This window comes from Euleptes europaea, chromosome 6 (assembly GCF_029931775.1).
Source record: "Euleptes europaea isolate rEulEur1 chromosome 6, rEulEur1.hap1, whole genome shotgun sequence".
Classification (NCBI taxonomy): Eukaryota; Metazoa; Chordata; class Lepidosauria; order Squamata; family Sphaerodactylidae; genus Euleptes; species Euleptes europaea.
In genome coordinates, this window is record NC_079317.1 from 79,530,285 (window position 1) to 79,555,711 (window position 25,427).

Here is a 25,427-nt window from a genome sequence, read left to right on the forward strand (position 1 = left end):
CACTGGACAACAGAATAACAAATAAAAAACTTTGGAAGGTTCCCATTGTGTTCTGACCAGAACAAACCAAAGACGTCTGATGACACCGGTTTGAGACTACATTTACCATGGTGGACTCTAAAGGAAAAGAGTCTCCTCTGCTATTACCCAAATCAGTCCTCACGCCAGGACTGTCCCCTCGGAGCATCCCCTACACTTGTACAGCCAAGACCCAGAGTAAAACTGGGATCATTCATCTCCGTAGAATGGAGGACTCAGGGAATCCCTCTTATGCACCTGAATTTAACTTGCTACTTGTAGTGAAAAGCTGCTATTGGTGAAAATTGAGCTCTTCCTGGTGTTGGACCAGAACTTTGGAATCTAGTTGTCATTGGTGAGTTTGGGGCTGTATTCTGATTGGTGCAGCTCAAGATCTGAGACCCTTATTGGTGTAAACTTAGAATTTGGGCTATGATAGGATTATGTTGCCAACCTATAGGGAAAGGGGCACTCAAATATGCATGGAAAATGCAATTCAGGTAGGTATGCTGACACAGATATGCTGACAGTATCTGAGACATGACCAAATGGTCCTCCTTGGGTTTAGCATTCCATGGAGAAAAATTGCGTGCACATCATAATATACATATAGCATAGGATAACACACAAGCGCATATAAGTGTGCTCCAGCAAATGAACACATAGCTAGAACAATGCAGTTTCTGCCACATCTATATACTGAAAAATGATACTAAAGGAGCACACTTTGCAAATTAGGATACTAATTAGATCCATGCATAAAAACATTTGGATATATAAAGATAATTTACTTAATGAGAGATCCATCAGTATTCAAAAGCTTATCTGAGGCTGCTACTTAGATATAGAAACAATCCTTTGCCTTGGATCTAAAGATGACCTTGCACAAACAGAAGATTTCACTAATGCAAGGGTTCCTTTCCCATTAAAGTCTCACCCCCACATACCCTATGCTGCTTCAGAGTTTTCCCCAGTTCTCAAGAAAAGCTTTTGGGGGTGTAATTGAGCTGTAGTAGGAAGGGGAGGCAAGAACATCCTGCTTTCCAAGCAAAGCTGTAATGGATCCAAGCTAACATGTCCAAACACATTGCCAAAATTAGAGTTGTGCAATTTCTGGAAATTTTGAAATGGGGAGGGGAGGGTGTTCGTTTGCTATTTTCAGGGGGAAATGGAAATTTTGGAAAGTAATACTTACCAAACCTAAACCTATTTTACTACTTTCTGTAAAATGAGAAATTTATAACTTATTTGGCTTTTAAAAATTATATTGCTTGGTACAAAGTTTTAAAGGACGAATACAAAGTTTAAAAGTACAAATACCTTACAATGCTATGCTAAATTGAGTTATGCCCTTCTAAGTGTTGGAATAAGCAATGTCTGGTATTCAAAAAGAAGAGGAGAGTGAGATCAGCACCTTCTTTCCTGATAAGTGCCATTCCTCGTCTGTCTCCAGATAGCTACTCTTATAGCGCATTCCTGAGAGCAATGGCTGAGCTGATTGCAGGATGCAGCGCAGCTGGGGCCGAAACCTTTCCCTTCATAGGGTTGCACAGGAGATAACGCCATCTCAAAAGGTATGTCCAAATGGTATGCAGTCTCTTACTAATTTTTCTGTAATGTTAAAATAAAAGATTACCTAGTCTTTGTATCATAACATGAATATCAGGAAAAGTTTAGTAGTTTCACACAGAACATACATATTTATATAATTCCCAGTGGGTAGCCGTGTTAGTCTGTCTGCAGTAGTAGAAAAGGGCAAGAGTCCAGTAGCACCTTAAAGTCTAACAAAAATATTTTCTGGTAGGGTATGAGCTTTCTTGAGCCACAGCTCACTTCTTCAGATACAGCTAGAATGTGAATCCATCTGTCTTTAAGTAGAGGACAGTGAATTCAGACAAGCATTAGTATGTAAATGTTAACAGTATGCAAATGTGAATAGCAGGCGTGATGGGATTAGGTGTGGTATGCAGAAGAGTGTGATGTCCAGGGGAGAGATGGGTGTGGAGAAATCAGCATTGGTAATGAGCCATGAATGCAAGGTCTTTATTCAGCCCAGGCAAATGCATTGACTTTAGTTTGAATAGCAACTGTAATTCAGCAGTTTCTCTTTCCAATCTCCCTTTGAAATTCCTTTGTAAGAGAACTGCTACTCTTAAGTCTGCAACAGAATGTCCTGGAAGGTTGAAATGTTCTCCCACTGGTTTTTGAATATTGTGGTTTCTGATGTCAGACTTATGTCCATTTAATCTTTGTCTAAGAGACTGACCTGTTTGTCCAATGTAGATTGTGGAAGGGCATTGCTGGCATGTGATGGCATAAATCACATTAGAAGATGAGCAGGAATATGAACCTGAGATAGTATGGCTGACATTGGTGGGTCCAAAGATGATGTTCCTAGAATCTATATGAGGGCAAAGTTGGCACCTTGGTTTGTTGCAGGCCTTGGTGCCAGAGTCCATGATCCTGTTAAGTAGTTTATCATCATGGGTGAGAAGTTGTTTTAGGTTAGCCGGCTGTCTGTAAGCAAGAAGGGGATGCCCCCCCCAGTGCTTCAGCGAGGGAAGTGTCACAATCCAGCATTGGTTGTAGGTCCTTAATAATACGTTGGACTGGTTTTAGTTGGGAGCTATAAGTGACAACCAGAGGTGTTCTGTTGTTATATAAGTTCATGGCTGGGGCTTTTTACCATAGCAGTGAAAACACCAAGAGTGTACCATCTACTGCCAACTTTTATATAGAATCATAACCAACATTATATAAAACATTAAATGTAACTATTAAACATTAAATGTAACTATAACTATTCATTACTTAAATAACATTTGGAAAATAAAGTCTGATATATTAATGTTTTGATAATAGAATCTAATACCTATCAATACCACCAGAGGGCTCTGCCCCAATGGTTGAGATTAAGCTGGCCTGGTAGAGCTCTGAGAATCTCTCTTGGTGTCGGAGAGATACAAGGAAAATCCCTGGCCTTTTCATTTTCAGCAGACAGATGTCATTTATTTTTTCTTGTTCACAGAAACCAGACACAAACAGCACCACATTATACATGTTGGTATGAGAGAATATCTGATTGATGTAATTGAGCTGTAGTGGGAAGGGAAGGCAAGAACGTCCTGCTTTCCAAGCAAAGTTGTAATGGATCCAAGCTAACATGTCCAAACACATTGCCAAAATTAGAGTTGTGCAATTTCTGGAAATTTTGAAATGGGGAGGGGCCTGCTAGCATTAAGCATAGGAATGCAACAACAGGCCTTAAAATCATGACCTGAAATAGCTTATTTCCATCACTTTTATTTTCAACATCCGTCCTGATGAAAAATTCTGGTGAACTCAAAAGTCTTCACGCTGTTTTGTGTCATGTTTGTGTCATCTAATGCACAATATTATGAGGAATGCGCTTTGTTTTTGGATTTGGATTGTGGATCAGCAAGGCTGCAAACTACTTCTGTGGTAGCCATACCATTGTACCTGCTATCTCATAGAGAAGGTCAAGTAGGAATCATATGGAATCTCCCTTGAGCAAATTTGCATAAATGTGATATCTTGGTTTGTCAATACTGGCGCAGATTGCATTTTCTGTACCTTTGATCTATTTGGCCTTATGGGTAAAAATCCTTTAAAAAAACCTGGAGTCTGATGAATAGTCCATGGAGCCTAAAGTATATTTTAAAGCCGCTTATGGTTTTATTTTCACCATGGGGCTTTGGTACAAATACTAGACAAAATTATTTTTATAGATTCATTGGGTTGGATTCTGCCTAACACTTCTGCTGAATGAAGGCAAGGTTTTCATCCCTTCTGCTGCAGACTTACATTTCCCCCCTCAGACTGTTTCTGGTCTCCTTTCCCCCAGGACCAGCATTTGGAGGGCATTTTGTGCAGTGGGAAGGCAATAAAGTCGTGCTCCGCTGGATAAGGATTTTCAGCTGGATCCCAGCCATTATCTATCTTGTTAAAGTTAAAATATTAGAGCATCGACAACCTTAGATCTTCAGATGATCTTGTGAGTTTCTAAACATGTGAATATTTTGTTTTAGTTATATTGTATGATATATAGTGTTGACAGCAGCAACTACACCTGTGCCAGCGGTGGCACAAAGAGCAGGGCTTGAGAAGACGATCTTATGGGATGGATAGTATGGGAGGAGATGGTTCTTCAGGTACCCTGGCCCCAAGTCATTTAGGGCCTTAGTATTTTGAACCAAATCTATGCCTCCATTTTATCCTCACAACAACCTTGTTGCATAAATTATACTGAGAGTGGATTCCCAGTTCACTGCAGGGGATTTGAACATGTGCCTCACCGGTTTTAATCTGATATTCTAACCAAAGACAGTTACCACATATGGAATGAGAAATGCCAGATGTCTAAGCTGGATTTAGAAAAGGAAGAGGCACTAGAGATAGGGTTGCCAGGTACCTCTTCGCCACCGATGGGAGGTTTTTGGGGAGAAGCTTGAAGAGGGGGAGTTTGGGGAAGGGAGGAACTTCAATGTCATAGAGTAAAATTACCAAAGCAGCCATTTTATCCAGGGGAACTGATCTCTTTCGGCTGGAAATCAGTTGTAATAGCAGTAGATCTCCAGCTAGTACCTGGAGGTTGGCAACCCTAACTAGAGAACATACTGCAAATTTACATTGGCTACTGGTGCATTTTAGAGAATTTCAGAAGAAAAACCAGCTTGTGTTTCATAGATTACAGCAAAGCTTTTGACTGTATGGATAATGGAAAGCTATGTTTGGTTTTAAAAGAAATGGATGTGCTGCAACATCTGGTTGTTTTGATGTGCAACCTGAACTCTGGAAAAGAGGCGACTGTTAGGACAGAATATGGAGAAACAGAGAGGTTTCCAGTTGGCAAACGTGTATTTTATCACATTATCTCTTCAATCTATATGCATAACATATCATAAGGAAAGATGGATTAGATTTAGATGAAGGTGGAATAAAAATTAAGGGAAGGAACATTAACAATTTGAGATAAGCAGATGACACTACATTCCTGGCAGAAAATAGCAAAGACTTGAGACGACGACTGATGATGGTTAAAGCAGAAAGTGCCAAAACAGGATTGCAGCTGAACATCAAGAAGACAAAATGAATGACTACTGGAGAATTACACAACTTTAAAGTTGACAATGAAGAAACTGACATTGTTCAAGATTTTCTATTCCTTGGCTCCATCGTGAACCAAAAGGAAGATTGCAACCAAGAAATCAGAAGGAGACTGAGACTGGGAAGTGCAGCCATGAATGATCTAGAAAAGATTTTTAAATATACAGATGTGTTGCTGCCAACCAAGATCGAGATAATTCATACCATAGTATTCCCCATTATTGTGTATTGGTGTAAAAGTTGGACAGTTAAGAAAAAAAAGTTGATTTGAAAAGTTGTGTTGGAGTTTTTTTTTTGTTTTTTTTTTGATACCATGGACCACCAAAAAGACCAATCAGTGGGTTCTAGATCAAATCAAGCCTGAACTCTCCCTAGAAGCTAATTGTGCTGGTCTATGACCGTAACAACAATAAACTAAACTAAACCCTAGAATCTAAAATGACTAAACAGAGGTGGTCATACTTTGGTCACATTATGAAAAGTCAAGCTTCCGGTGCTGACGCTGGGCTGATTGCTACGTCCTCCCAGGGGCTCCTGGGGAGAATCCAAGTTTGCGTGTAATTTGGGGTGTTTTACCGCACCCCAATCCAGCCCTTGCAAGTGGACTGAGAAGCAGGAATTCCCTGCAGCCATATATGCGGTTTGATCTCCTGAATACTCCGAGGAAGCTTTATTAAGTCCCCCGGAGTTTCAGACGTTTGATCCCGTGGGCACGAAGGGATTGAAATCGCCAGCGCGCAACTTCGGCTTTAGAATCTACCCTCCAGCACCTTATAAACATCATAAGGACTACATCAAGATTAAAACCTCACCTCCAGACGCCCAAGTGAGTAGATAACAATCCTTCGCTTTTCACTGGCGTTATCGAATAACAGGGGGTTGAAGAAAACATTCCTGGTAATCGTTTCTCTCCCTTAATTGAACTGGATGATTTTGCTGCATGAGATCCATCAGACAAAGAAGCAGGAGCCTTATCAAACTGATCAACTTAAACTAAAACAACGAGCTTGAATGATTGACGTAAGATCTGCCAATCCGACGCGTTCTTAAAGGAAGGGGAGGGAGAAACCTTTGAGAATTTGCTTGGGGTAAAAAAGGTCCTCCAGCCACGTTTTACAACAAAGAGGATTCCTTGACCGGAAGACTCTGTGCTTCCTTCAATATCCCTCTCTATTGTTCTACAAGCAAATCAACAGGAAGAAGGTCGTAGGACCGGAAATTCGTCTTACTCGTGTTACACCAAAACCATTCCTGAAGGTAACAACCATAGAGAAGAGACGATAGAAGGTCCGCGATGAGGCAACTCCTGGAATACTTCCTGGTTCTGCCGATCTAGAGCGTCTGGTAAAACTCGTTGGTATTTTCAACTTTAAAAAGTTATTTTAAGCTTAAATACTCACTTCTTCAACCCGAAAAAGATATTAAGCTGGTCAATGAAATATTCTCTATCAACTACATGTAATGGACTCCTGCTAGATGACCATCAATTTTTTAACTAAGTTACATATGTAAATGTCTGGAACCTCTCCCTGATCTGGCTAAATTCATAGCCCTGCCCTTATGAAATTAAAGGAAACTTTACAGAATTTAACCATGGAAAAAAAAGTACAGGACATGCTTGCTAAACATTCTGAGGCGACAATTAAACAAGTAAAACAGATATCAACACAGATGGCTCAACTGATTTCAATGATGATGACTCTTGACCAATCATCACAGGTATGTAATCAGAAGTTGGATCTGGTTACAGAAGATATAAAAGTCATGAAAATTCAAATGATGGCCACAAATACAGACATACAAGTAATGGATTCTTCTGTCCAAAAAGTCATGGAAGAATACAAGGATACAAAGAAGAAGACAGAAGTCCAAGAAGGTAACCAGCTGGTGACAAAGAGATCAGACATACAAGAAATGGACTTTTCATTTAAAAAAGTCATGGAAGGACGTGTGGATATAAGGAAGAAGAGAGCAGGTCAAGGAACACAGATTGAAGCCATGATGGAAATGAAGCCCAGAAAGAATTACTTTTGGATACGTACCCTGTCTGAGGAAATAAGAGAGCATAAAGAAATCCTGTTCCCATACCTGACTGACTTATTTCAGTTGCAGAAGGAAGTATTAGACCATGGTTAAAGGACTGATTTAAATATGATTGCTGGATTGGAAGGCTTTGACAGTGTGGATGGGTGGCATGGCTATTAACGATGTAGTGGAATTAAGATTTAGACATCATTTTGGGATTATGTAAACAAGTCCTCCTTTTATAGACTATTAATTGATATAAAAGTATACTGGAATATGTGATTATTACTTTAAGGAAAATGTTGGAATGTACTAAGGATATTGGTTTTTTCTCCTTTTTTTTTATAAGGGGCGGACTTGTGATATGGATCTGGGATATGATTTACACTGAAATAAGATCGATTAAACAGGAAATATCCCTAAAATATTGGAGAGGATGTTGTTTAATATGATTAAATTTATGTTATACTGGCTGCAATCTTATGCAGCCAAATGGAAAGGGACAAAGGTTTCAGAATAAAGGGATTAAATCATTTAAATGTTAGAACTGGTGGAGTTGGAGAAACTAGGGAAAAGGAGAATTGAAGGAATCATTGTGATAATGTATAAGATCTGGGAAAAATGGAAGGTTACTTTTTACTCTGATCCAGAATGTAAAATTTTATATAACATGAAACTTTAGAATGAGATTAACACTAGGATCAGAATATGTTAACGAAGGATAATAACACTTTATTAAGAGGTAGATGGAGGTGATGGGGAAGTCAATTTATTTTTTATGTTTAATGGTAATCAAGACAACAATTAATGTAATTGTGATTGTGATATTATTTTTACATTGTTGTTAAAATTATGAAGAATTTATAGTTTTAAAAAACCAATAAAAATTTATTTTAAAAAAAACATTATGAAAAGTCAAGAGTCACTAGAAAAGACAGTCATGCTAGGAAAAAACTGAAGGCTGTAAGAAAAGAGGAAGACCCAACACGAGATAGGTTGATTCAATAAAGGAAACCACAGCCCCCTGTTTGCAAGATCTGAGCAAGGCTACTAACACTAGGATGTTTTGGAGGTAATTAATTCATAGAGTTGCCATAAGTAAGAAGCAACTTGACAGCATGTAAACACACATACACATTCTAACCAAATAAGTTGTGTTGGACTTTCCAGCATCTGTTGACACAGCATTGTAGATGATATCATTATTTTAAACCAGTTTGAACATCTGTTTGTAGTGTTTGTCTGGTGTATAAATAAAGATGGATGCATTATAGCTCTTAATTCAGCACCATTGGGAATTGACTTCGTGTTGTTGTAAAAGCTCTGTGCTGTTGTAAAAGCTTAGTGATGTTGTTCATGCTGTTTAACATCTATGTGAAACATCTACAAGAGATTAAGCTCTGGAGTTAGATATGATCACTGATGACATCCATTTCTATATTTATTTTTTGAAGCCGTCAGCATTGGTTGAGTTGGTCCAAAACTAGTGTTTGCAAGCAATAATTGAGTTTAAAAAACTGAGGTGAATTGTGAAAGCATGGATACTTGCAGGCAGTCCCAGCGTTTATACCTGCCCTGTGTGGGCCACAGCTCTTCTAATCCCTGCTCTGCTCTTGAAAAAAAAAATGTTGCAGCAGTCACCAGAACAGCCTTTTAGTCAGCTGTAACTGTTGCACAGGCATTGACCCTTTTTGGAGTAGAAAGACATTTCTACGCTTTTTGTAAACTCAAATGTCAAAACTCAAGTGTCAAATGTTATGTTTTCTGTGGTGCTGCCCTTGAAGATGATTCAGAAGTTGCAGTTGGTGCCATTTCTGATGAATCTAGGGAGGTGAGAACATACTCAGGTTTTTTTTCCCAAGCAACTGGGCTGTGCTTCTCCATGCCAAATTCCAGTTGCTATTGCTTGGCCTGAGAACAATGTACCTCAGATAGCGGCTTTCCTCTCCCCCTATTAATCCACATACTGAGACTCTACTCAGACCCTTGCCCTTTACCATCACTATGTGAGGTAAAATTATCAAGATCTAGGCCCCAGGCCTGTGCTGAAACCTGCCCAAAGCTCTAGTACTGCCTCCCTACAGAGGTCAAGACGAACTTAAGCATGCCTGAAAGCAGTACATTAAGAAGCAGAGTATAAATATTTTAAATAAATGTTATTTTTGAGGCTGACTGAATATGAGAGGCAGCTAAATTTGGTGTGATGAAATGCTTTCATGGTGTCTAAAACATATTTGTATTTTCCTAATTTTTGTTTTGTTGTTTGGGTCAGGCAAAAGAAGAAGCATAGATTTTAAATAAAACAAAAAGGCTTTGGGGTTAGTTTTCTGCCAAAGTGCCTGAACTTTGTGACTGGCTCAATTTTCCTTCATATATATTGGGAGAACAAATTTTATGTGTAAATTTATTCAGCCTATTTATTTAACATAAATGGAAATGCAGCACAGAAGGGTTGGGAGAGGACCCATGTGTGTGGGGGCTTGTTCTAATTTTTTAATTGATAAGATATAAAAGACCAACAGATGTTAAATTTCAGCATATAAAACAAGACAATATTAATAGGTAAAGGTCCCCTGTGCAAACACCGGGTCATTCCTGACCCATGGGGTGACATCACATTCTGACATTTACTAGGTAGACTTTGTTTTACGGGGTGGTTTGCCAGTGCCTTCCCCAGTCATCTTCCCTTTACCCCCAGCAAGCTGGGTACTCATTTCACCGACCTCGGAAGGATGGAAAGCTGAGTCAACCTTGAGCCGGCTACCTGAAACCGACTTCCGTCAGGATCAAACTCAGGTCATGAGCAGAGCTTGGACTGCAGTACTGCAGCTTACCACTCTGAGCCACGGGGCTCCATATATTAATAGATGCCATTTAATATAGGCAACCCCTACATTGTCTGCTATTCAAAACATAGTAAATACATTTCTTTTGAATCTTATTTTCCATCAGTGAAGAGCAATTATAGTTATATCTAGCCTCCTGCCCCTTCTTACTTCAAAAATTCAAGAAAAGGATTCAGTTGGACCATAAGTGCTCTGATATTGGAATGACAGCCCCCAGAGTGGAATGACGCCCCCTGGGAATAGCAGAAATATTCTGGGACTGGAATGATGCCTCCCAAGTGGAATGATGGTCCCTGGGAGAGGGTATTTTGCTCTGGGACTGGAATGACAGCCCCCACAGTAGAATTACAATCCCTGTCCTTCCAGTTGCAGAACACTTATGCCACTCTGTAGGACTGTCATTTAATTGTGGGGGCTGTCATTCCAGTCCCAGATCACCGATTCCAGTCCTAGGGGCCATTATTCCACTCTGAGAGTTATTGTTCCAGGCCAGAGCACTCATTCTAGTCCCAGGGACTGTCATTCCATTTGGTGGCCTTTGGTGGGGATGGGGGGTGGGTAAAGGTTGCCAGATCCAGGTAGGGAAACGTCTGGAGATTTGGGCGTGGAGCCTGGGGAGGACAAAGACCTCAGTTACCATGCCAAAGAGTCCATTCTACAAAGCATTCATTTTCTCCAGAACTGATCTATGTAGCCTGGAGATAAGCTATCATTCCAGGGGATCCCCAGGATCCGCCTGAGGGCTGGCATCCCCAGGCATTATAATATCAGCCGTTTTCTGTCCCTTTCCTAATAATCCCTACTATAAAGTTTGCTTTTTCACCACTGCAGCACATTGGGTCAAACCTTTCATTGAGCTATCTACTACGTCCCCAAGATCTTTTCCCCTCTCAGTTTCAGCAAGTTCAGACCCCGTTAACCTATACTTGTAGTTGGAATTTTTTTTTGTTCCCAATGGGCATCCCCTTACAATTGGCATTCCCGACTCCCATTGTTTCCAATGGGCTTTCAGGCATATTCCTTTGTTCCCAGCGGGCATTCTTGTCATGCCTTTTAGTGCATCCCACATAATGGTGAACAGAATACCTTTAGGATCAAGGTAAAGGTACAGTGTGCTGATGAGTCACAACCAACTAGGGTTGCCAGGTCCCTCTTCACCACCGGCGGGAGGTTTTTGGGGCGGAGCCTGAGGAGAACGGGGTTTGGGGAGGGGCTTCAATGCCATAGAGTCCAATGGGCAAAGCGGCCATTTTCTCTAGGTGAACTGACCCCTATCGGCTGAAGACCAGTTGTATTAGCAGGAGATCTCCAGCCACTACCTGGAGGTTAAAAGCCAAATAACAGCAGTAACAACCAATACCACGTATATGCGAAAGGTGAGCGTTGTTCAGGTGGAAATGTACATAAAGCACATACAATATATGTGACAAATACAAAAATCTGGGACCCTATGCCAAGAGTCCCATGCAATGAAGTCCAAGAGTAGAGACTAAATACAACTTGTGAAAGCCAGTCTTCTTTAACAAGCCTTGTCACCACGTGCTGTGTGGCTTTTGTGTTTGGACACTTAAGTTCCCTTGAGCTCGCCTTGTATCAAAGGCCTAATAACAATACAGGGATCCGGTATTCTTCCCATTTTGATTTGAAAAATCTTCCTCAGGACACAACATGGGCTGCTATGTAGCTAGTTCACTTGTTGGTATGAAAGAATATCTCTCATTTTTGGTTCTTGTAGGTTATCTGAGCTGTGTAACCGTGGTCTTGGTATTTTCTTTCCTGACGTTTCGCCAGGAACTGTGGCAGACATCTTCAGAGGAGTAATACTGAAGGACAGTGTCTCTCAGTGTCAAGTGTGTAGGAAGAGTAATATATAGTCAGAAGGGGGTTGGGTTTGAGCTGAGTCATTGTCCTGCAAAGTATTAAAGGTAATGTGCTAATCATTGTCCGGTAAGTATCAAGATAATGTGCTAATGAGGGTGTGGTATGTTAATGTGGAACCATTGTATCCTGAAGTGATCTGTTAACATGTGGAATCCAAGGCTAATCCGCATGGCTATTGTGGACTGTAATCTTTGTTAGTCTGGAGGTTTTCAGGACAGGAAGCCAAGCCTTTTTCATTCTTAAACTCTCTTCTTTTCTGTTAAAGTTGTGCTGATGTTTATGAATTTCAATGGCTTCTCTGTGCAATCTGACAAAATAGTTGGTAGAATTGTCCAGTATTTCAGTGTCTTGGAATAAGACCCTGTGTCTTGTTTGGGTCAGTCCATGTTCAGCCACTGCTGATTTCTCAGGTTGGCCAAGTCTGCAGTATCTTGTTCTTTTATCCTTGTTTGTATGCTCCGTTGTGTGGTCCCGATGTAAACATGTCCACAACTGCAAGGTATACGATATACTCCTGCAGAGGTGAGGGGGTCTCTTTTGTCTTTTGCTGATCGTAGCATCTGTTGTATTTTCTTGGTGGGTTTAAACACTGTTTGTAGGTTATGTTTTTTCAAAAGTTTTTCCATCCTATCAGTGACTCCTTTAATAAATGGCAAGAATACCTTTCCTATGGGAGACTGTTTTTCCTGAGTTTTCTGATTTTTGTTTGGTTTAATGGCCCTTCTGATTTCATTTCTGGAATAGCCGTTTGCTAGCAGTGTGTGATTTAGATGATTAATTTCTTCCATTTCTTGATACCCTTGTCATCTGTAAAACAAACTTTCAGTTAGGTCACAAGGTCTACCGGAAACCAACTCACACAGATCGCTACTGAGGTAGCAGGCTTTTTGAAAATTAGCAGGCCCCTAACAATAACTCCAAAGGTGAAGGGGCCAGGGAGATATATTTAGTTCAGGAACAGACAAAGGAGGCAAGCAAGCAAGAGTTATTATTCAGCCAGCTCAAAGTTGAAAAACAAGAGAAAAGTTACTGAGAGCAGGCGAGGCGTCAGGGAACCTTTAGGGAGGATAGTTAGATAAAGATGCCAGGTGTTAAACAATAGACTCTAAACACAGTTTATTTAACCAATCATGTTATTTCTGCTTTATGATTTACCAATGAAATGTCTGTATGGGTAAGCCAATTAGCAATAAACTACATATTAATCAACCAATGAGCTAAGTAGAAAAGTTGTAAACCAATGATTAGTATAATGTATAGGTGACATATTTTAGAAAACACACTTTTGCAAGGTGCTTCAAACTCCATTTTGAATGCTCCTGAGAGCAGAGTTTGGAGACTCAAACAGTTGATTGAATAAAAACCTGTTCTTGCAGAATATATTGGCTTCGGGTCTTTGTGCTTGAAATTCCGCTCCTGAGTATTGCTATAACACTACTTACACAAAAACTCCAACCACCCCCCCCCGACAGAAAAGGAATAATCAAAACATTAATGGACCGTGCAAGATGGATCTGTGAACCAGTTTCTCAAGGAAGAAATTAACACTTGACACTGAGAGACACTGTCCTTCAGTGTTACTCCTCTGAAGATGCCTGCCACAGCTGCTGGCGAAACGTCAGGAAAGAAAATACTAAGACCACGGTTACACAGCCCGGATAACCTACAAGAACCAATGAACTCTGACTGTGAAAGCCTTCGACAATATCTCTCATTTTGTTTTTGTTTTTGTATTTGTCACGTATATTGTGTGTGCTTTATGTACATTTCCACCTGAACAACGCCCACCTTTTGCATATATGTGGTATTGGTTGTTACTGCTGTTATTTGGTTTTTACCTACTGTGGCAGCAGGCTAACTTGTTTTTTTTCCCCACATTACCTGGAGGTTGGCAACCCTACCACCCACTCATGGCGACACCATGAAGTTTGGCCTCAGGAGGTTGAAGGGTTTTAAGGCAAAAGATGAGCAGAGATGGTTTGCCATTGCCTTCCTCCGCACAACAGCCCCAGCCTTCCTTGGTGGTCTTTCATCCAGGCACGGAGGCTGCAAGGCTTTGACCCGATCAGGCTAGTCTGGGCTACGAGGCCCGATGTTAATGGAGCCCATGGAAGTCAATTGGCATTCCCGACTCCCATTATTTCCAATGGGCTTTCAGGCACATCCCTTTGTTCCCAGTGGGCATTCTTGTCATGCCTTTTAGTGCATCCCACATAACGGTGAAAGAATACCTTTAGGATCAAGGTAAAGGTACAGGAAAAGAGGAAGACCCAACCAGAGATGGATGGACTGTCAGAGTATCAAGTTGATTGTAATAATCTGACAAGTAACAGCTGTGTGAGAGCTGTCAGATCTTGGAGATCTGAGAGGCCAAAGATGATGCCAGCAGAAGCAATAGCCTTGCTGGTACCAAAGGGAACTGCAGTAATCTGGATCTGGGCAGTTTGCTGATGTAATGCTTGGGAAGGTCCACAGGTGGCCTAATGCAGATCAGGTGCAGTGGGTGTATATAAGGCTATGTAACTGTGCTTCTGTAACACCAATGATACCAGTTATAGCCTGGAAGTAGTAGTGGAGAAGTGTACGTGATGGTATGTTTTATCTGTGCACTGTAAATAAAAGACACTGTTTCTTCTAAAGCAAGACTGCTGGTGGTTATGTCCTGGAGGAACTCCTAATCCACTTGCTTCCACCTCACGGACTCAATAAAGGAAGCCACGGCCTTCAATTGGCAGGATCTGAGCAGGGCTGTCAAAGACAGGACATTTTGGAGGACTTTCATTCATAGGGTCGCCGTGAGTCGGAAGCGACTTGACGGCACTTCACACACACACAAAGGTACAGTGTGCTGAAGAGTCAGGGACCAACTCGTGGGGACACCATGAAGTTCCGCCCCAGGAGGTCGCAGGGTTTCCAGGCAAAGGATGAGCAGAGATGGTGTGCCATTGCCTTCCTTGGTGGCCTTCGACCAAGGCGCCACGGCTGCTTCGCTTTGACCCGGTCAGGCCAGCCTGGGCGACGAGGCCGACGGGAAGGGAGCCCATGGGAGCCCATGGGCCATCCCCACTCCCGTGGGATGCGCGGGAAGCCTCTCCGGCCGGCCCAGGGGACCCCCCCCGCCTGTCCTGGGCGAGGCCAGCAGAGGTCCCCCTCGCCTCAGGAGCGCGGCTGCGGCGGCATCTGGGAGAGCGGGGAAAGGGGGCGGGGGGCTGCCTTTGTCGGGGAAGCGCTCTCGCGCCGCTGCAGCCCAGAGCGAGGGGAGGGGGCGGAGGAGCCCCTCGGCGCCTGCCCGGCGGAGGCGTCTCCCGAGCAGGGCCGGCGGCCGGGTGGCACCGCGCCGCGCCTCCCCACGGCCTTGGCGCGCCTGCCGCTGAAGAGCGGCAGCGGCGCGGGCGGGAGCTCGCCTTCTGCAGCCGCGGGCCGGCGCCGGCGCCGGAGAGGGATGCGCGAGGCCAGCCGCCCCACCCATGGCGCTCTGCGGGCAGCAGGAGGCGGCGGCGGCGGCGGCGGCCCTGCGCGCCCGGAGGTGTGAGCCCGCCGCGCGCCTGCGGGGATGGCTTGCGGCAGGCGCGCGCCGGCGCTGCCCTGAGCGGCGGGGCGCGGAGCCCCTCTGCAAAGCGGCCATGCTCCTGGGGGTGCTCTTCGTGCTTTGCCAGCGGGTCCAGGCGCAGCAAGGTAAGGCTCCGTGCGTGCGTGGTTGGGTGGGTGGCTCCGTGCGGCATATTCGGGGAGGGATGGCTGCGCAACGGCCGGGCGAGGGGGCCGGGGCCGCGAGCCGCCGCCGCCGCAGCCCCATCGGAACAGCCCTGCTGGGTCCGAGCAAGGCCAGCGGTCGGTTCCCCCGGGGGCCTCTGGGAAGCCCCCGAACAAGAGCACTGCAGCAGCAGCACCGTCCTGCCGGTGTCCCGCGGCGCCCGGGGTCGTAGGCGCGCTCGGGGAAGTCTTTCTCCAGCCGGGCTTTGCAGGCAGCTGGGCGGCGGTACCCGCTCGGAGGGCGGCTGGGAACGCGTGGCCGCCGCCAGACCCCGCTCGCTTCCTTTTCTCTGGCCATTGGCGCACGGGGGGTTTTGCCTTGGCTGCGCCGCTCTCTAGATGCGCATTTTCCCCCATCCCGAATCCGCAGAACTCTGCGTGGGGGGCGCGGGGGCGGGGGGCTTACTGTTGAGTTTTGGGAATTCGGGATGGGGGAAACGTGCATCTAGAGAGGGGCCAACCCAAGGCGAAACCTCCCCTGCGTGTAAATGGCCTCTGACACGTGGCCGTTGATGCATGGGAGGTTTTGCCTTGGGTTGGCCCCTCTCTAGATGCACGTTTCCCCCATCCAAATTCTCAAACGATAAGCCCCCCTGCCGAGTTTTGAGAATTAGGATGGGGGTAAATGTGCATCTAGATGTGCAAATCCAAGGCAAAACCTCCCATGCATAAATGACCGGTGAGAGGTCCCCGGCTACAGTGCAGAGGTGCCATCTTCTCAGGGTGTCTCTCTCCATCCTGTCGCTTTTCCCAAAGAATTTCAACGTAACTTGCGGCTTCCTGCACAATAGCTGCGCCTGACTGCAATGCACAAATGTTATTTGAGTGTCCCGGGGATTTTTTTTTTTAAAGGGAGCTGGACCGCTTGGCGAGATTTGAGCAGAGAGGGATTCCTTGTTCCCCTGCCCTGTAGTCTTGTTTTCTCTGACAGGCGAATTGTAAAATATAACAAATGAGGCCCATTTCACCACTTAAGAGGTAGAGGGGCAAGCATGCCCCTGTGTTGACCAGTGCTTATATGCAGGGCCGGTGCCAGTCATTTTTGCGCTCTAGGTAAGGCTAACTACTCGTGCCCCGTTGCTAACCAATCTTGTAGAAAAAAATAAAAGTGCAAAATGTTTTATAAGATGTTATAATTAATTCTGTTCCATAGCACTGTTGTGGTACTTATCTTAAAATAAAAAATATATAAATTGTCAGTTGCATTTTTTTCAAGAAACTAATTTGTTTAAAAACTGTGCCCCTCAGGCCAGCTCTGCGCCCTTCTGAGGTCTGCTCCCTAGGCGACCACCTAGTTCGCCTAATGGTAGCACTGGCCCTGATTATATGCCCCCTCTGGATTTTACCTTGCACAGTATGATTTTCCAAGAGCCTTTCCTTAGTACAACCACCTTCTTCCTTTTTTTTTTTAAATAGAAAGGGGGGATGGATGGAAAAAGCATCAGCCTCCTATGAGTACCATAAAAACCTCCGAAATAATTATTTAGCTGTTGGCCCTTGAAAAATGTATTGAAAACCGTTCATGTGCTGTTTTCTGTTTTGAAAATGGTAACAGTAGACAACTTGACTTCAAAGCAAGAATTGCTGCATGCGATCAAGTACCATATAAAAACAATAAACTGGCACAATTCCATGGAGGATGGGATCGTAGGAGGCTTTTCCCTGTAGAACAAACACAAAAAGGTGTCTTGGTTAATTGTTTTATGGAATCAATTCCAGAACTGCTTCATTTAGAGTGCATTCATTGGGATCATGAAGCAGCCCATTTATTTATTTTCCGTGAACATGTAATATCATATTGTGGCTGTTAAAAAATTCCTTTCAGTTTCCAATGCATTTTGTCATGTTGCTTTTGTGGCATCTATTCAGGACAAAGCAGTCTAAAGTGCCTGGAACTAGTTTCACCGTTTTGTTTTTTTATTCTGGCCATTGTATTTTGGAATGAATGGCTCACCAGTTTGGGCCAGGAAGGGATTGTTTTCTCTTAACCTTGTTTCTATGATGATAAAGGTGGCTAACAATATGGATGGGATATCAGATAGGGTGAGCAGGTGTTTCAAAGTGTGTGGCCTTGCTTTATATTGGGAGGATGGACTGACGTAAATTCCTTGCTCAAACACTCTACTTAGGTTTTGAATACTCCATAAAGGGCTACATTTTTTTTTGCTTGTTCATCAAGATGATGATCTCCCCCTTCTTTCTCCATTCTTGCTAACATTTGTCATGGCTTCTGTTTGCTAGACCAATCTGTGTTTGGTTCATTCCTTACTTTACAATCATATCCACTATTCTCTAGCATAGTTCACCTTGCTTTCTCTTATTTGCTGCTTGTGCCATGCTGAATTGTCATATAGAGCAACCCACTCCAAATTCCATTGGCATTATTGGGATTTAAATGCTTTCCTCTGTCCTTGTCCTATTAAAATCACTAATTTTGATTGGTTTTAACTCCCACTTAATTTTCTGTGGTTTGCATTAAGTGACTGTGTTCATTTATTGTATGGGTTAATCAATCTGTTGAAAAAATACCCCATGAATTTGGAGTTACGCGTATTGCCTTCAATCTGGAAATAGGTGGTGGATCTCTCTTCAGACTGTGTGTTTCCTGGTCCAGTAAGAAAATATGCTTATGGAAATTACTTTGGCTAATAACTTTCCCTTTTGCAGTTGGGGTGAAGGCAAGCCATTACATTCTAGTCTGTGTACACTAGTTTGTTTATTACACACAGTAATCAGTAACAGTTGTCAATTCCTATTTGAGCCAATGGGCTGTAACAATAATTTATATCACAGATATAAGAATGGATTCCATGGAGCTTTGATAGAGCATTTGTCCTCATTATTGTCTTCTGGGTCATATTTTATACTGGTATATGTTTATATTCCTCTTGAAATTAAGCACTGAGCAGAAGAACTCTATGAATTTCTAGTATTTATACCAGGGGTAGGGAACCTTTTTTCTGCCAAGGGCCATTTGGATATTTATAACATCATTCGCGGGCCATACAAAATTATCAACTTAAAAATTAGCCTGCTATATTTGGTCAAACATTTAGCCAAGAGGCACAACCGGAGACGGCTCTGAGTGTCTGCCATGTAGAGCTTTTGAGCTCTGCTGTCCCCAGCTGGGCCCAAGAGATTCAGGCAGGGCAGCATCCTTCTGAGCTAGAGATCTGCCAGGACCCATGAAGGGGCCAGACCAAATGATTTCGCGGGCCTTATAAGCCCCCCGGGCCTGACGTTCCCCACCCCTAATTTATACTCTAGTGTAATCTCTGGACCAGTTTCTTGTATTTTAACCATTCTGTCCACCATCATTAGTATAGGCATATTGCTGTGTATTTAAACTGCAACATGGAAACAGATTGGGTAGTAAGAAAATGGACAGACCTGCTCATGGAAATCCAGTTGCTTTCCTACCTTGTGTGCGCGTTCTATGACTTTAAGTCATGGTGAAAAGAAACAAAAGGATGCCACCAGTGGCAGGAAATAAAAATAAGCCCGCACCATTGACCTTGCCTTTATTTGTATTTTCAGTCATAGTGAACATGTAATGTAACAATGTGATGTTGCTGTTTGGTTTAATTCTAGATAATACAACTGCAGACTTTTAAAAGTGCATGCTTTTGTGTAAATTTCCAAGTGAAAAGATGAATGAAAAGGGTAGAAAAGCACAGCAGATATTTTATATTTTTTTACTGGTTAGATAGCATAAAATATCTTTATACTTGGGAAACACTTTTTAGCTTTGCTTTAAAAGGGTCTGTCAAGATTTGGTCACTTGTTAACGGTAATGAAAAGGACTGATCATGGTATAATGGAATATGTTGTTTTTAAAAGTACAAAACAGAGGTCAGCAAACTGGATTAGAAAGGGTTTTTTACCCAGTATAAAGTTTACAAGATAAGCAACTGAGATATATATAATGAACTAACGGAAGCATAAGATATCTGTGTTCTTAGTGTTTAGAGAAAAATTACAAATGTTACCAGAAAACTAAGACTAGTAATGCAAAAGTTGGAAGAAAAGAAGAACTTGGTGAAGTATCCTTGAAAGAAACTCATTACCAAATACTGGTCCTTTGTTCATTTTTAAGTGAACAAAAGAAACTAGATTGTTTCAAGCTGCATACCAGTGAATTGCTGAAAAGCCAGTTTTAAGTGTACCATTATCAATTTGACTTGCCCATTCTTTGATTTCTGTTTAATCTGATGGTTTACGGAAGTAAGTGGATGTACTGTTAGCAAAAACGTCCTGTTAGTAAGCGTCAAAGCTAATTACAAAAGGAAATTTGGTGAATTTTCAATTACATATATTTTTGATGAGATGCAAAAACTGTGGTCCTTCAATTGGTGCAGGAGACTTCCGCAAAATTCTTGCTTTGGTGTGCACTGATTCTCATCAAGCAAATCTGTAGCTTGGCAATTACTGTTTTAACTGTATTTCTCTGACACTGCAATAGACACATGGGAATATCTTGACTTCTGTAAAACCTAATTTATAAGAATGAGCCCCACCTTTCCCACTGGATAAAGCAAAAATAGTAACATGTACATTTCTCTAAAACTAAATAATTGATTGGTGGACTAGGAAATCACGTATATGCAAACTGCAGATCTTACAACCTAGTGGGTCTTAATGGTTAGTTAAAATTTCTAGATGGAGAGAAGAATTAGGGGCAAGCCACATGATACACCCAACATGTACTGGGTTATGCATGTGCAACCAAACTTGCACACAGACATATATATAGGAGGAATTCACCTTAAAAAGGGCTTGGTCACTCAGCACTGCAAGGGAGCTCTATGAGGGGTGGGGAAAGAAGCTTCTCAGCTTTCCTTACTTTCACCAACACAAAGGGACCCGGGGAGGGCCTTTTTGCTCCTTTTCTCTGGCTCCATGTGTCCTTCCTAGGCATCTCCAGATGCATGTTTGGCCTTACAAACATGCATTTACAATTCCATCTCTCTGCCACCATTGCATCAGTGGAATCTTGTCCAGTACAATGATTTCAAATAGTAAACAACCTCATGGAATGGAGACCTCAGCCCTGGATGGAGGAAGAACTAGGAGGGTGCTGTGATAAATTTGCTAGATTCTTTGCTGATAAAATTTCTCTGATCCGCTCTGATCTAGTTGCTATTGTTTTAAATAAGCCAGTTGTGGTGCAACGTATCCTTCTTTGAGGAATAGTTTCAGACAGATCTCTCTTACTGATGGGGACAGATTCATGGGGAGTATCAAACCTACTAAATTGGATCCAATTTACAAGTAGTAGAATCATAGAATTCTATGATTCTACTACTTGTAAATTGGATCCATGCCCATCACAGATAATTAAAGCTTGACTTGTATCAGTTAACTCTTGGATGGAAAGAATTGTTAATACCTCATTGTTGGAGGGAATATTAAAGCATAACAAGACAGTTATTGAAGAAAACTTCATTGCTAGTGGACAGTTAACAACCATCCTTCCATACGTAGACAAATTAATAGAAAAAGTGGTAGCCAAGCAACTCCAGGAATATTAGGATGAGACTTCTGTCCTTGACCCATTTCAGTCCAGCTTTAGGCCTGATCTTGGTACTGAAACAGCACCTGTTGCTCTGGTAGATCACCTCTTGCTGCAAACTGGTAGATCACCTCTCGCTGCAAACTCTTCCTTGTTAATTTTATTGAACCTGTTGGCATTTTAATAAACCATCTTGAAGGCATTGCTTTGGTACTAAGATGGTTCCGTTCCTATCTGAGTAACAGAACCCAAAGAGTAGCTTTCAGTCATAGGCAATCATATCAGTGGAACATGACCGGTGGTGTTCCTCAGGAACTGTTCCTTTCACTGATCTTCTTTAACATCTATGTACATCCTTTGTCAGAGATTGTCCGGAGTCTAGGGACTGTCACTAGTAAGCAGTTGATACTCAATTATACAACTGTTTAACTAAGCCACCAGAAGTGGTTTCTCAAATTTTAGATTGTAAGATTGGTTTATCAGTATGATCATATTGTGTGTGTGTGTGTGTGTGTGTGTGTGTGTGTAAAGTGCTGTCAAGTCGCAGCCGACTTATGGCGACCCCTTATGGGGTTTTCAAGGCAAGAGACTAACAGAGGCGGTTTGCCAGTGCCTTCCTTTGCACAGCAACCCTGGTATTCCTTGGTGGTCTCCCATCCAAATACTAACCAGGGCTGACCCTGCTTAGCTTCTGAGATCTGATGAGAACAGGCTAGCCTGGGCCATCCAGGTCAGGGCATGATCATATTACACATGTGTAATGATCATATTACACATGTGCTTTGGCTGCTTCACTGGTTAGCTAATTGTTTCTGGGCACAATGACAGGGGGCTGGTTGTTATGTTTAAAGTATTTAATAGCCGGGGCCCACATGTCTAGTGGACCACCTTTTCACATATGATCCTGTGCATCAGCAAAGGTAATCAGGTGGTCCCCTGTTTTGGTGGTTCCCTCTTTTGGGAGTGCCCTCATGTGTACTTGTTTTCAGTGGCTGCAACCACACTTTGGAACAGCCTGTCAGATATAGTATGGAAGGCTCCTATACTCTCTCTTTCACATAAAAGGTACAGAGCAGAATTATTCTGACACACTTTTAGCAAAAGAAACTTCTGTATGTCTTTGGTTGGCAGCTGGTGTTATTATTTATTGCAGGAGTTGCAGTTGTAATTTGATATACTTGTTGAAGTTGTGACTTGAATTATGTGTTTTAACTAGGTTTTTAACTGTAAGTGTTTGCATTTTGTAAGATGTGTTGAGTATTGTGGAAAGGTGAGGTAACATATTTTAAATAAATTGTGGAAAATCTGCCCAATTTGCCATTAAGTTCATCTGGACATTCTTGAGGGCTCATGTGTATGGTCACTTAGTAAAACAGACTTTCTGCAGCCCAGAAGTCTTATAGAGTAATAAAACTTATGGAAACGTTAGTGCCCCTTGCTTAAATGAGTTTGAGATTAGTTTCTTGAGGAGGGGATTAAAGATCTGCCAAAAAATAATGAAGATTAAAGTAAACAGAAAAGCACAAGCTCATGAATAGTCTTTCCCTGTTCCCAAAATGTCTAGTGTTTTCTGATGCACAGATATGCTTAGATATCGGTGACAGGCTTTATTTATAATTTGCTCTGTGAATGTAGGTCTGGGCTCTCTTATCTGGACTCTCTCTTACCCAAATTTGCTTCTGCCTCACCTTTTAACCCAAGTCTCTAACTTTCTACTCAATAATGCTTTGGTCAACAGCCAAAGAACAGTTTTTAGAATTTGAGACGGCCACATTTTCTTATGAAAGATCTAGCTAGTGGCATTTCAGGTAGTTCTTGGAAAAATAATCTTGGAGCAACTAATTGTGTTTCATATCTTTTTATTTTCAATTGCCTGGCAGCTTGAAAAGCAAAAACGTGCTTTCTTCTCAGTGCATTTCTTCTTTACCTACCACTTCACATTTCGCCAGGGGTTATTTGACTGTACTATGAGAGGAGTAATGTTGGAGATGCTTTTCACTACAGGCATCTGCTAAATCAGCTTGGCATGTTGGGCGGGGGGAGAAATGCTGATTTTAATACATACTGTGTACTGCGTACATTGTAAATACTACTATGTTAGAAAAAAATATCAATTTATTGCATTAGAATTACTTCCACAGCTTCTGAGTTCCTTGTTTGATACTTCCCTGACTATGTATAATAAAAATCTAGTGTCTTAATTTGTAGTATGCTATTAAACTTTAATTTCGAAGAAGAGTTGGTTTTTATATGCTGACTTTCTCTACCACTTAAGGAAGAATCAAACCAGCTTACAATCACCTTCCCTTCCACTCCCCACAACTGACATCCTGAGAGGTAGATGGGGCTGAGAGAACTGTGACTAGCCTAAGGTCACCCAGCTGGCTTCATGTGTAGGAGTGGGGAAACCAACCCGGTTCACCAGATTAGCATCCGCCACCTATGTGGAGGAGTGGGGAATCAAACCCGGTTTTCCAAATTAGAGTCCACTGCTCCAACCCACCACTCTTAATCATTACACCACACTGGCTATATATTTATAGTACAAACAATTATTGCCATGTTGGTGCCACAGAATAAGGAAATGTAAGAATAGTCGCACACATGAACACATGAAGCTGCCTTCTACTGAATCAGACCCTTGGTCCATCAAAGTCAGTATTGTTTACTCTGACCGGCAGCGGCTCTCCAGGGTCTCAGGTGGGGGTCTTTCACATCACCTACTTGCCTAGTCCCTTTAACTGGAGATGCCAGGGATTGAACCTGGGACCTTCTGCATGCCAAGCAGATGCTCTACCACTGAGCCACTGCCCCTCCCCTAGTCCTGTTGGCTCAGGCCAGTGGTACTTCTAGTCTAGCACAAAGTGACAAACTAGTTTCACCAGAAGGCCTACAAAAACGGGATATTGGTCAAATCCTTCCGTCATTGCTTCTCAGGTCCAGTATTCAAAGGTTAATTGCCTCTGAACAGAAAAGTTCTTAGCTATGGACCCATCTACCATGAATTTATCTAATCTCCTTTTAAAGCTATCTTAACTAGTGGCAGTGAATTCTTCAGGTTAATTCAGTGAAGAAGTACTTTCTTTTTTCTGTCCTGAATTTTCTGCCCATCCATTGTCTGCACTCCATACATAATTTTCTAACCCTTTAATAACCTCTTCTCTCACCTAAAAAGCCTAATCTCCATTGCCTTTCCTTATAGGAAAAGTGCTGCAATCCCTTCATCATTTCGGTTGCCTTTTTCTAGCAGTACACTGTCATTTTTGAGATAGACTTTTTGCTCCAGCTTGGCTTCTTTAACTGCATTGTTTTCTCCTCAACCTTACATGGTATCATTTCTCAGTTGTTGCTCTGTCAATTTCCTCCCAACTTTCCCCGTTTTTTAAGGCCACCTTTGCACTGTTTCTGGAAGGAACTCACTTGAAATATTTTGTGTGTGGTGTCTGTACAGTTTGCATTTCGTGTTCCTGTCCATGTCCAACCATTTCCATGCCCTGCTTCCTAGCCACCTCCTTCCCCACCCTGAGCTGCTGCCATTTTCCTTGATAGTGCCTGTCATTAAAAAAAATCCGCTAACCAAAAACTTGAGACCATGTTGATATGCTGACCATAAACTGTGTTCTTGTGGAATTGTATACTTAGCTATTAAAGTTCACTTTTTATCTTTAGTGTGCTGATTGCTAATGGACAGCTCCAAGCTGATCAGACAAAGAGGGATTAGTGAGTTAACAAGCAGGAGGAGAGAGAAGGGGTTAGCTCCAGGCCTGTCTCGTCCTGTCACTCACACACAAACACAATTTCCAATTCTCTGGGGCACTAGGGACCCCCAGAGTGGCTGGAAAGGGGAAATGGAGTAAGACAGGATCCTTGGTGGAGGGTCTGGGGGAGGAAGGGGTTCCCCACAGCTGGGGATTAGTGGATTGGAAGGCGCGACAGGAAGGAAGGTGTGCCATATGATGTTTGTGTGTAAGTAAAATAGAGAGAGAGAGAACTGTGAAGTTGGGTCTTTTCTCCCCCTCCACTTTAAATAGGGTTCTCAGTATGGCCATACAGGTTTGCTTGATTTTTTTTGAGGGGGGGGTGCTGGACTGTTTAAAAATGCATTCTCAGGTCTCCAAAAAGGTGGAACTTTCTGTTGCCTTGGGAATACCAGCTCAGGTTATCTCACTGTGCATGTGCAAAAAGGGGGGGGGTTGCTCTGCTGCCTCTGTGGTGACAAAGGTGCTGATGAAACTAAAACGCGACCCGTCACTGGATCATGTGCA

The 25,427-nt window shown here is 42.6% G+C and overlaps 1 protein-coding gene across 1 annotated transcript in view; it reads left to right on the plus strand.

Annotated features, from left to right (window-relative positions):
• Positions 1 to 15,364: 15,364 nt before the first annotated feature.
• Positions 15,365 to 25,427, plus strand: part of KIAA1549L (KIAA1549 like) — a 154,471-nt gene continuing 144,408 nt past the window's right edge. The window contains exon 1 of the mRNA XM_056851136.1: positions 15,365 to 15,572. Coding sequence (XP_056707114.1) covers positions 15,365 to 15,572 — 208 coding nt within the window. The remainder of the gene's footprint in view (positions 15,573 to 25,427) is intronic.